At 59.7% G+C, this 12,178-nt stretch overlaps 2 protein-coding genes across 2 annotated transcripts in view; one reads left to right on the top strand and one right to left on the bottom strand.

Moving 5' to 3' along the window:
- The first annotated feature begins 5,488 nt into the window (after nucleotides 1-5,488).
- Nucleotides 5,489-6,378, top strand: RPS21 (ribosomal protein S21). The gene is made up of 4 exons (XM_007462257.1): nucleotides 5,489-5,550; nucleotides 5,666-5,729; nucleotides 5,873-5,944; nucleotides 6,319-6,378. The coding sequence occupies exons 1-4, from the start codon at nucleotides 5,501-5,503 to the stop codon at nucleotides 6,376-6,378; spliced, it is 246 nt and encodes an 81-aa protein (XP_007462319.1). The 5' UTR covers nucleotides 5,489-5,500.
- Nucleotides 6,379-8,746: 2,368 nt separating this feature from the next.
- CABLES2 (Cdk5 and Abl enzyme substrate 2) overlaps nucleotides 8,747-12,178 on the bottom strand; it is a 24,104-nt gene continuing 20,672 nt past the window's right edge. Inside the window, exons 14-20 of the mRNA XM_007462281.1 lie at nucleotides 11,752-11,829; nucleotides 11,058-11,166; nucleotides 10,645-10,810; nucleotides 10,160-10,263; nucleotides 9,869-9,975; nucleotides 9,029-9,233; nucleotides 8,747-8,887 (exon numbers count right to left, since the gene is read on the bottom strand). Of these exons, the coding sequence (XP_007462343.1) occupies nucleotides 8,747-8,887; nucleotides 9,029-9,233; nucleotides 9,869-9,975; nucleotides 10,160-10,263; nucleotides 10,645-10,810; nucleotides 11,058-11,166; nucleotides 11,752-11,829 (910 nt within the window). The remainder of the gene's footprint in view (nucleotides 8,888-9,028; nucleotides 9,234-9,868; nucleotides 9,976-10,159; nucleotides 10,264-10,644; nucleotides 10,811-11,057; nucleotides 11,167-11,751; nucleotides 11,830-12,178) is intronic.

Below are 12,178 nucleotides of genomic sequence, written 5' to 3'. Positions count from 1 at the left end.
CCATCCGGCTGAAGAGCCGCTTCTCTGAGCCCCTGGAAGCTGCCCCGGGAGCTGCAAAAAGGGCTCAGGACAGTGTCTTCAAGTGCCAGGTCCTCCCGTCCCCAATCCCTTCATCCCACCCAGCCTCTGGCCCTTTTCCAACCTGGAGACCCCACAGGAAGTTCAGTAAACAAGCCACCCCTTGGGCAAGGGGCGAGGGGCCAGGGTCCTGAGGGAGGTGGCCAGCCCCCTTCAGCCGGCAGGAAAGTGGACAGGTGAGCCTCTGCCCTTGGGCCCCTCGCAGGGCTGCCTGCAGGGTCAGGTGCAGCTCTCGGGCGCCCCGTAGTGGCTGCTGGGGAGAGTACAAGTGGGATGCGGGGACACCTCTCCCCAGGTTCCTGACCTCTGGCAGCCTCCAGCCTGAGCAGCTGCCCTCGGCCACTTCAGATGCCAGGAGGCCCTGCTGATGGAAGGCCCACGTAGGCTCCCTTCAGGGACCACTGGCTCCTCTGTCTGTGGGACCTGAGACTTCAGACAGCAGGGTTTCTTAAAGGGGGGGGCTTATCCAGATTTCACAGGCCCGAGGGTAGGGTCACAGGGCTTCCTTTTGAAGATCTTGGCCTTGGGATCCCACCTCGGGGAAGATGAGACTGTGATGTCTTGTGTGTGTGCCCATGTGTGTGCATGCGTGTGTGACCTATAGTCTTAAATGGTTTTTTTTTTTTTTTTGCGGTATGCGGGCCTCTCACTGTTGTGGCCTCTCCCGTTGCGGAGCACAGGCTCCGGACGCGCAGGCTCAGCGGCCATGGCTCACGGGCCCAGCCGCTCTGCGGCATGTGGGATCTTCCCGGACCGGGGTACGAACCCGTGTCCCCTGCATCAGCAGGCGGACTCTCAACCACTGCACCCCCAGGGAAGCCCGTTTTTTCTTTTTGATTGTGATAAAATACATATAACATAGAACTTACTACCTTGATCTTTTTTTTTTTTTTCAGTACGTGGGCCTCTCCCGCCGCGGAGCACAGGCTCCGGACACACAGGCCCAGCGGCCATAGCTCACGGGCCCAGCCGCTCCGCGGCACATGGGATCCTTCTGGACCGGGGCATGAACCCACGTCCCCTGCATCGGCAGGTGGACTCTCAACCACTGCGCCACCAGGGAAGCCACACCTTGATCATTTTTAAGTGTGCAGTTCAGCGGTATTAAACACATATATAACGTTGTGCAGCTGTCACCACCATCCACCTCCAGAACTTTCTCATCTTGTAAAATGGAACTTTATACCCATTAGACACTAATACCCCATTCCCATCTTCCAGCCCCTGGCTCCCACCATTCTACTCTCCATCTAAATTTGACTCCTCTAGGTACCTCGTATAAGTGGAATTACACAGTATGTCTTTTTGTGACTGGCTTATTTTAATTTGCAGAACATCTTCAAGGTTCACCTGTACACGTGTCACAATCTCTTTCCTTTTTAAGGATGAATAATATTCCACTGTATGCATAGCCCACATTTTGCTAATCTGTTCATCCACCCATAGACACTTGGGTTACTTCCACCTCTTGGCTCTTGTGAATAATGCTGCTGTGAATATGGGTGTGCAAATATCTCTTCAAGACACTTCTTTCCATACTTTTGGGTAAATGACCCAGAAGTGGAATTGCTGGATCACATGGTAGTTCTTAAGTTTTTGAGGAACCACCATACTGTTTCCCACAGCAGCTGTACTATTTTACATTCCTACCAACAATGCACAAAGGTTCCAATTTCTCTATATCCTTGTCAACACTTATTTTTATAATATTTATTTTTTTATATTATTTTTTATAGTGGGTGTGAGTGGTATCTCGTAGTTTTGACTGGCATTTCCCTGATGATTAGTGGATGCTGCACATGTTTAAATGTTCTTATTGGCCATTTGTATATCTTCTCTGGTGAAATGTCTTTCGGAGTCCTTTGCCCATTTTTTTTTTTTTTTTTTTTGCGGTACGCGGGCCTCTCACTGTTGTGGCCTCTCCCGGACCAGGGTACGAACCCGTGTCCCCTGCATCGGCAGCATCCGCAGGCGGACTCTCAACCACTGCGCCACCAGGGAAGCCCCTTTGCCCATTTTTGAATTAGGTTTTTGTTGTTGTTGTTGATTAGTCTTAGGATTTTGCTCTATATTCTTAATATTAATCCTTTATCAGATGTATGATTTGCAAATATTTTCTCCCATCTTTGGGTTGCCTTTTTACTCTGTTGATGGTGTCTTTTTAAGAAAATTTTATTTAAAAGAATTTGGGGGGGGCCACGCCACGAGGCACGTGGGATCTTAGTTCCCCAAACCTGCACCCCCTGCATTGGAAGTGCAGAGTCTTAACCACTGGACTGCCAGGGAAGTCCTGATGGTGTCTCTCTCTTTTTTTTTAATGAATTTATTTTATTTTTGGCTGCATTGGGTCTCTGTTGCCGCGCACGGGATTTTCTCTAGTTGTGGCGAGCGGGGTCTACTCTTCGTTGTGGTGTGCGGGATTCTCACTGTGGCGGCTTCTCTTGTTGAGGAGCGTGGGCTCTAGGCACACAGGCTTTAGTAGGTGTGGCACGTGGGCTCAGTAGTTGCTGCTCACGGGCTTAGCTGCTCCATGGCATGTGGGATTTTCCCGGACCAAGGCTCGAACCCGTGTCCCCTGCATTGGCAGGCAGATTCTTAACCACTGTGACACCAGGGAAGTCCCCCAATCGTGTCTTTTTGATGCAGAAATTTAATTTTTCATGAAGTCCAATTGGTTGTTGTTGCTGCTGCCTGTGCCTTTGGTCTCATATGCAAGAAATCATTGCCAAACCCAATATCATGAAGGTTGTGTCCTGTGTTTTCTTCTAAGAGTTTTATAGTTTTCCGTTTTGTGTTTATGTACTTGATCCATTTTGAGTTAATTTTTGCAATTGGTGTAAGGGTCCAGCTTCATTCTTTTGCATGTGGGGACCCAGTTTTCCCAGAACACTTGTTGAAAAGACAGTCCTTTCCTTCTTAAACGGTCCTCATCACCTTTCAGGTGCTCTGGGGCTCTAGCTGTCTCCGACTCCTGCCTCTCAGCTACAGAGACAGTTTTTTTTTTTTTTTTTTTTTTTTTTGCGGTATGCGGGCCTCTCACTGTTGTGGCCCCCTGCGCCGCGGTGCACAGGCTCCAGACGCGCAGGCCCAGCGGCCATGGCTCACAGGCCCAGCCGCTCCACGACATGCGGGATCCTCCCGGACGGGGGCATGAACCCGCGTCCCCTGCACCGGCAGGCGGACCCCCAACCACTGCGCCACCAGGGAAGCCCCCGAGACAATCTCTTGATGACCAGGCCTAGATGGGCTGACCCACACACTGACACAGACAGGCAGGCCAGCTGTGCAGAGCCCCAAATGAGACAGGCTGGCATCTGGGACCCTTTGCTGCAGGGCTTGCACCTGGACAAATGCCTCCTTGAGCTACACAACATAGTACAAAAAAACTGTATGGGATGAAAAATAGCAGCATACATGCACACTGGAGGCAAATGATGGACAGAAAGATACAAAAAGACCAAAAACCCAGCTGCCACTTTTAAAGAGCTGGGAGCAAAAACAGGGTACATGGAGCAAAAGCAGGGTCCTGCGCATGCGCCCTGCACACCACCTTAGGTGGGCAGACCACCTAAGCCACCCCTCTGGCCCAAGCCCTGGACCTGCCGCTGTCCTCACCCCATATAAGAAACCAGCTCGACTCCCCTGGGGAGCTAGCAAGGGAAACTGTTACTTGTTTCTGCTCCCCCCTGCTGCAGCAGGAGCCCCGATAAAGCCTTGCCTGAATTTCTTGTCTGGCTTCTTATCAATTTCTGTTGATTAGGGAAGGCCAAGAACCCTGCTCGGTATCACAACCACAAACATAAACACGTAATGTCTGTGCACGTACTGGGCGTCCTGGAAAAAGCACACACCTCTCACGGCTGGCATGAACATGGAGTGTGACCTTCCTACAGGCCGCTGGCCTCGGTGACCTCACTCCTGATGCCCAGCTGCTGGCGCCCAGCAGAAGCAACAGCAGACACACTGCCCGCATGAACACTGGTTTCCGTGTACAAGGGAACTGGTGGCCTCAGCCCCCACCAGGCCCAGATGTTAAACCCTCCCAGAGCCGCACAGAAGTTGGCAGTGACTCAAACGGGGCACCGTGTGGCCAAGCTGACGGAGAGCACTTGCACGTCACCACAGGGTGAGCAGACATAGCCCTGGGAAGTGAGCTGGGAGCCCAGACTGCGAGGATGGGGAGGGCGTGTCAAGCAAAGGGGCATTTGGACCTCGGAGACTCCACGGCCAGGCTCAGCCCGGGCAGCAGGTGGAGGCCAAGTGCGCAGGACCTGGAGTCCAGCCAAGAAGGGCCTTCCCTCTCTTCCGCGAGAGGAAGCGCAGGAGGATGTTTTAGTCGAGGCTGCAGGGCACGCCCCCAGGAACGCAGGGCGGGGGACCCTGGGAAGTCTGCTCTGCAGCCTGTAGTTTTTCTATTTTCTTCCTCAACGGACCCTTAGCTCCAAGAGAGACTGCTCCGTGGAGGATGGAGTGGGCGTGATGTGGGGGGAGGCGTCCTGGGCAGGGGCCGGATGGTGCAGGGCGAGGGAAGGGCTGGGGGCGCTCGACCTGGTTCTGCCACGAGGCTTGGCCGAGCTCCTTCCCCGCTCAGGCACTGGTTTCCCGAGGGGTTGTTTTCCACGGTCTGGGAGGGCGCCCCCCACTCCAGCCCTGCCGCTCCTCCCTCAAGACCCCAGGGGCTCTACCCACTCTTCGCTCTTAGAACCAACGGCGCCCCTCCTGCGTCCACGTTCGTGATGCCCGGCTTGTCTCCGGGGTAAGCGCTCCGGTCCGCAGCTCTCACGTGCTGACGAGCGCGGCCCGTTCCGGGGCCCCCGGCCCCCGCCCTCGCCCCCCGGGTCCACAGTCCTGACTGAGCGGCCGCGGGTACCGGGCGGTCCCGGCGACGGGAAGCGCCCGCCCTGGGCGCAGCCCACCGCTGCGGGGACCCGCCCGCGGGCGCCATCGCGAGTCCGCGCCGGCCACCCGCCCAGCACGGCGACTCGTCCTCGAGGCTCGGCCGCGGCCACCTTGCGGTCGCCAGACGTCAGGAAGCTCTCACCCGCCGGAAGCAGAAGTGCGTCAGAGTGGCCGGCCTTGCTCTCTGCGTAGAGTCGCGGCGGCGTGCAGGACCCGGAAGTACTCGCCGAGGCCCCGCCCCACCCGCTAATAGCACTGCCCGGGGAGAAGGCCCTTCCTCTCCGCGCTCGCGCTCGTTGTGGTGCCACCAGGTGGGTCTCGCGGCTGCGGTCGGGGTTGGGGTCGGGGTCGGGGCCGGGGCCCGGGCTGAGTGGCGGCGCGGGGGCCTGGTTAGGTGCGGGGCGGGGACGGACTCGGGCGTGCGGGGGTCGGGGCCTGGGCGTGGGGGCGGCGACTGACCCGAGCGCGCGGACACGGCCTGTCCTCACGGCGCTGCGGGGGGCTCCACAGACGCTCCCTCAACATGCAGAACGACGCCGGCGAGTTCGTGGACCTTTACGTGCCGCGGAAATGGTGAGCATCCTCCGCCCCGGTCCCTGCATCCCCCGCCGCCGCCACCGGCCGCCGAGCCCTCTCCCTGCCCCTCGCCCGCCGAGCCCCGTCCCCGCTCACTGCACTCCCCCCACAGCTCTGCCAGCAACCGCATCATAGGCGCCAAGGACCACGCGTCCATCCAGATGAACGTGGCCGAGGTGAGCCGGGCGGCGGGACGGCTTGTCCCCCGGGGAGGGGCGAGGTCTGGGCGGGCCTCACGTCGATTACCAAACCCCAGGTTTAGACCCGAAGGCGTTTGGGTGCACCTTTGTGACCCCCATTCTCGATTCTCGATTCATAGGTTGACAAGGTGACAGGCAGGTTCAACGGCCAGTTTAAAACCTATGCCATCTGCGGGGCCATTCGCAGGATGGTGAGTGTTTCCCGGTCTCTTTCAGCGGGCCTTTGAACCGGAGTGGCATTTCCCTCCCTGTTCCCAACCTGAGCAGGTTTGTTGGCAGAAAAGACTGCAGCCTACTGCACTGGACTGTGCTGGCTGCCAGCCCCTTCCTGGGGGTGGAAAAGGGTGCTCGGGGGCCCAAGAAAGGGCCCACCCTGAGAAAACAGGCAGGCGATGACCTTGGAGCTTCCCAGTTATCACAGCTCCTTCCTGCCCCAGGGGTCTGACCCCTGTACCGTCAGGGGTCTGCCTGATGCTAGCGTGTCTACCCTTGGTCGGTTTGGACGGCAGTGTGGCTGGACCTCTGGCCAGCAGGGCGCCTGGTCCCAATGTGCGTTCTCCCCTAGGGCGAGTCCGATGACTCCATTCTCCGGCTGGCCAAGGCGGACAGCATTGTCTCAAAGTAAGAGGACGGGGGTTTGGGCATAGGCCCAGGATGTCTTTGGAGACCAGGTCTTAAAAGTTCTTCCTTTTGTTCCAGGAACTTCTGACTGGAGAGGATCCTGGATGTGGAACGTGTGTTATAAATAAAGAGTGAAAACCTATCTGTTGTTTCCCTTCTGTGCTTTTGGGGGGGCGGGGAGGGCTCCTCTGTGCTCTGGAGGGTCGGGGCTGGCCGGCTGAAGGGCAGCCTATGACACATGTTGTAGAACCAAATTTTACTTAAAGCACAAATACATTACTTTTTGCAAACAGATCCATGACACTTGACTACTAGACAGTGAGGTCAGATGGCCACTTAAGGGCTCATCTAAGTCCACAGCGCCTCCTAGGCACTGAGGGAGTGGCCCCAGGCCCTTGGATACAGATGTCTGGGCTGGTTCTAGGGGGTGACGTTTTAGGCTGAAGTTTAATGCCTTAAATACTGGCTTCATTTGAGTACCACACAGTGACAGCTGTTGACATTAAAAAGGACACAATGCACTAAAGGGAAGGTTACAGACGGGTTTGGTGAATGACTAGTTCTCACTACACGAACAGGTAAAGTTATTGTATCAGCCATTCTAACATCTGTATAGAAATTTCCAGGAAGATGTGTTCAAGGCTGAATTGTAAACCAGGACGTACATTTTGTAAGTCGGTCCCCTGCAGTGCCTGTAACAGGGGTGTCCTTGAGACGCTGTGTTGGTTGGACAGGTCACTTTGCAGAAGAGTTGCGTGGGGCCTAGCAGCTTCATCCTTCAAGCCCTCCTTGGTGCACGTCAGGTTTGGGAGCCATCTTGGACGGGGAGGAGGCACTTCTCAGTAAATAAGGTCAGAATACAGACTCGGGCTTCGCGCTCCCTCCTGCAGTTGTCCCCCTCCTCCCTTAGCCCCAGCGACTGACTGAGGAAGCAGGAACAGCAGCCAGCGGGGCGGGAGCCGCCGTCCTGCACCCCTGCTGGGGTCTCAAGTTGCTGGTGGTTGAGCGCTCTGATGAGGGCTGGCCTCTGTTCTGCAAAAGCACCAGTGCACACGCGTAGGATGCAGGGTGGGGCTGTCCCGGAGCCCCTCCAGTGACAGGCTTATGGGGCAGCAGTAGGGAAGCAGCTTAATGGCCCAGCCAACACAGTCCTTTCTGCGAGCAGCTGACCCGTGAAGCTCCAGCCCGCGGTCTTCAGTGTTTCTGGTGGGGCAGCAAGTGGATGAACTGGGTCACGTGTAGCGTAGAGAAGCTGGCGTGCCGGGCACACACCTGCCCAGAAGGACAACGACCAGCCTTTGGGGTCGGCTTGGTGTGGCGGCTCCTCCGGCCCAGGCGGCTCCCGCTTCCTGCCGGGAGGAAGAACGCTGGCCCGACCCTTGCGGGGAGGCAGGGCTGTGAAGCGTCGGTCTCCCCGCTGGAGGCTCAGGTGTGGTTCAAGTCACAACTTCAGCAGACGCCGTTTAACCAGTTTCTGTTCCCTCAGGAAAAAAAGACCCAAAGAACCAAATCCTGCACGTCAGTAAACATGGTTTCTCCACAATATTGCGTAGGAAGATCAAGAGCCAGCAATCCAGTCATCCTGAAGGTCCCCAGTGTCGTGGGCAAGGGGGGGTCTTCCCGGTGAGACGGATCCTTGCGTGGGGTGGGCTAGTTCTGTGCCCAGAGGCCTGCTGGGGTGTGTGACCCCCAACAGGGCATCAGGACTTCACAGTGATGTGATCCTTGGAAGAACAGAAGTCTGAGAGTAAAAACACGAGACTAAAACCAACCAGGGGTCTGCTCTCCTTGGCTTAGGTTGACGCCAGAGCTGTGTGTGTGGATGTGGGTAGGTGGGTGCACACCCCCCAAGGGGGCTGTGCTGGGCTGGGAAGGAGCCGGGCCGAGGGGGGGAGTGGTGATTCCACAGTGCGGTCTCCACGTCTGAAAACCCCAAACAGCCGAGATTAATGCCCCAACAGGTTAACGCTAGCAATCCAGCGCGTGCAGTGAGGTCTGGAGACCCAGATCTCCACGAGACACTACTGCAGTGGCTACGATGGTAGCAGAAGGCTGGGTGACGCCAAAGAGGAGAAAAGCTGTGAAGTCAGGATTCACCACCGTGCATCATAGAATCCTGGTGCCAGACCAGGCACAGGAACAAAAGAAACAACAAAGCCCCACAGTTTCTTCACGGAGGAACGCAGCAGGGCTCTCCGAAATACCGCGGTGGTGTGGTGTGCTTTGGAATGGAAGCTGTGTCCCTCCAGAGAAGCCAGGGTGTGGGGGAGCAGTGGCACCAGCCGGCGGGGGCCGCGCGTCCACACCCAGTGCCTGGAAATGCGCCCGCCGGCCCACGACGCGCCAGGAGCGCCCACAGGGGCCGGGCCAGGCTAGAACTGCTGCGTGAGGCGTCTGTAATGAGGTAACACCTGGTTCTCGGGAAGGTAGAGAGCAAGTTCCAGGGCCACGAGCACCGTGAACTCAAACCCAATTAGATCCCGTCTGTTGAACCGGAACTTTTCTTCTAACTTCTGTGTTGAAGAAGAGAGAGGGGTTGAGCCGGGGCCCCTCCTCCGGTTCCCGTCCCGGCGGCCGGGCGGCCGGGTCTGGGCGTGGGCGGTGGCCCCGCCCCCCGCAGCCGGGAGGGGCGGGGCAGGGACGCGCATACTCACATCGATGAGCTGCTTCACGTCGTTCTTGCGGAGGTCGCTGCTTATCTTGGCGGCCAGCAGCACGCAGGCGCCCGCGCACAGCTTGCGGTTCTGCTTGTCGAGCTTGCCCTGCAGGACCAGCTTCTCGAAGTACACGTAGGCCATGGACACTGTCACGGGCTCCAGACCACACTCCTCAGACAGGTTCCGCATCTCTCGTTTCAAACTGCGGGTTTACACGGGAGCCAAGGGCTTTGGGGCCAGGAAGCGCCCACGTCCCTGCTTGAGGGGTGTGCCTTTGGGCCACCAGAAAAGCGCCATTTCCTCCCAGAGGCTGTGGCCCGGCGCTAGGGCCCACGTCTTGGTGGGCGGGCGGCAGGCTGGTCTTGGTCTCCACTTGGCCCTCGGCTGGGCCCACGGCACCCAACTGTCCTCAAGGGGACCCCCCGGAGGACAGAGTCCCCGTGCTCCTGTGGCAGTGAGGGGGCCGTGTGGGGAGGGAAGGTCGGTGCAAAGGCCCTGAGGTGCGGCCGTGCTGAGGCAGTCTGGACCTCTGGCTGTGGGGCCTCAACCTCGTCATCTATCGAGTGGGGACGGTCACAGGTCCCGGCTCAGGGGCTGTGGGCACCAGTGAGGAGGAGCCCTGCAGGTGTGGGCAGGTATGAGAAGCACCGAGGGCACCTGACCAAGGAGGCGGCAGGGGAGCTGCTGGCACTGGCCTGGCTGGATGGCGGGAGGGGGCTGAGGAGGGGCGCGTCCCTTTATCGAGCTCAGGACTCTGCGCAGACGCGGCCTGGCAGCAGCTTGCAGAAGCCCTGCCGGGCAGCAGGCTTGCGGATGCCCCGCCTCGGCCCTCCTCACCTCCTAATTTTGCTCAGCGTCAGCCTGATGTGCGGGAACTTCTCCCGGAAGGTCTCGTTCATGTCCTTCTTGAGGTCGGAGGGCTTCACGTACTCTATCACTGTGGTCTGCGACGGATAAGGACAGTCCCCATGCAGCCCCAGGGGCATCTGCACGCCACCTGGGCCTGCAACCGTGAGGCCCCGGGCCCGCGAGAACAGTGCCAAGACGTGGGTGAGGCTGGGCCCAGGGCGCATAGCTGCCCCCGCCCCCGGTGCCGGCCCACAGCCCAGCCCCGGGTGGCGCCCCTACCATGTAGGACGCGAAGATGAGGACGCGCTTGTGCTTGCCGCAGGGCCACTGAGGGTCATCCAGGAGGTCGGGGTTGTACTCCAGGGCATCCCCCGCGTCAGCCCCTGCGAGCAGAGGGCAGCCCTGACCCACCACAAGCCCCAGTGAGCGGCTTGGCCAACCCCAGCCTAGTACCAGGCAGCAGCTGTGCTGAGGGCGTCATTGTGGGACAAGGAGAGCGGGGTCGGGGGCTCCAGGTGTGGCCTCCTACTTGGGGGCCGGGGTCGGGGAGGACGTCCTGATGAGGAGGGGCCCCCGCCCAGAGCCATCAGTGGGTGCAGGTTCTCTGCGGCTGGGCTCAGGGGCAGCACAGGGCGTGCGCTCTGGGGGCCCCCCTCCTGACAGGCTGCGGCAGACCCGCTCCCCAGGCTTGGGCTGAGGACTGTGGGCTTGGATGGGATGCACTGGGCCACCTGTCCTGCTCCCGGTCAGGGCCCTTGGGCTACCTAGTTCCGAGCCAGCTGGCGCCGCCCTGGGCGGGATGGGTTTGCATCTGGGCCCCAGCAGAGCGCGGGGGGCACTGGGCCGGGGCTGAGGTGGCGGGCCGTGGCTGTCCGGCTTGAGCGTGACCAGGGCGTTGGTGGGGTACAGGAACTTGGCGTAAGACACAACCTGGCAGGCAGTGCATAGGGCTTAGCCCCGCCGCCCCATCCAGGACCAGAGGTCCAGCCAGGTCCCTCCTGACTGCTGCAGCTCCCGCCGCCCAGGGCTGACGCTGCTCCCCGCTTGCAGGTTCCAGAATGCCCCGCCCCTCATCTGGGATCTGCAGCCGGAGCTCCTCCCTGCCTCGGGGGCCCCGACCTCCCATCGTCACCAGGCCCCCACGAGGCGACCGGCCTGTTTGGGCGTCTGCTCCTACCTTTCCATCCGCCCCCAACTCGACGCCTTCCAACTGGAAAACCATCTCGGAAGACACGGAAACGCCACCAGACGGATGCCTCTGCTTCTGGCTGTCCACCCTCAGGTCACTGCAACGCACAGGACGGGACAGAGCTGCCAGCCCCGCCCCCAACCTTGCGCAGGCGGAAGCCGAGCCCCAGGGGCCCACAGCGCCCCACCTCCACACCCTCGAGGCCCTGTAGCAGCCTCAGCAGGGGTCACGAGGACTCCCGCTGTGAAAGCCGTCTCTGTCTCAGCTCCTTCCTGGTCCCAGGCCCTTCCTGTTCAATCTCCCTGGTGGTGGGCCGGCCTCGGCTTCACCTCAAGTCACTTCTCAGGGGTGCACCCTCCACCTGCAGCCACACCCTCGGGCACACAGGTCCCGCTGCGCCGTCCCCACCCTGACAGCCATCTCCCTCTTTCCGGGGCTATGCGCTGGGCACAGCTGCCTGGACTGGTCACGGGATGCACAGCAGTGTCCCGCCAGGAGGAACATCCCAGGCACCGATGTTTAGCAGCTCAAACTGGATAACGGTGCGGATGCGCCCCTCCCCGAGGACTAGGACCCAAACGGCCTTCGAGCTCTCAAGCAGCTTCGGCAGAAGCTGGTCTGCTGGCCCCATGTGAGGCTGCGACGGTGTGGAGCCCCCAGCCGGCGGGGACCAGCCACTCACCTGACACGCAGGCCTTCTCCATAGGGCAGGACCGAGAAGGCCGCACACAGGGACCGCTTGGCGCAGATGAGCACGATCCTGTGGGAAGGACGGGGTCAGGGCAGGGCGGCAGGCGTTTCCCTTCCTGCCTAGACCCAGATGGGAACTAACCCAGGCATCGGGGGACGCCCGGGATGGCGGTTCATACAAGAGAGGCCAGGCTGTGCAGACACCAGAGGCAGAGGCGCGTGCCCGAGGACGGCTGGTCGGGGAAGCCCATCCTCGGGCATCCCAGCAGGGCAGGAGCCTCACGGCATCAGAAAACGCCCAGTTCCATGTTCCGAGACAAAGTGGCCCGAGAGGGGCCGCTGCGTGGGGCACACAGCAGGGAGGACGGCCTTTCCTTCCTCTGGGCATGGCTCTGCCCAGCCCGGCCCCAGTTCAGCAG

Source organism: Lipotes vexillifer, unplaced genomic scaffold, assembly GCF_000442215.2.
Source record: "Lipotes vexillifer unplaced genomic scaffold, Lipotes_vexillifer_v1.1 scaffold1798, whole genome shotgun sequence".
NCBI classification, from domain to species: domain Eukaryota; kingdom Metazoa; phylum Chordata; class Mammalia; order Artiodactyla; family Lipotidae; genus Lipotes; species Lipotes vexillifer.
Note: the sequence above shows the minus strand (reverse complement) of the source record. Positions and strands in the feature narration are given on the sequence as shown.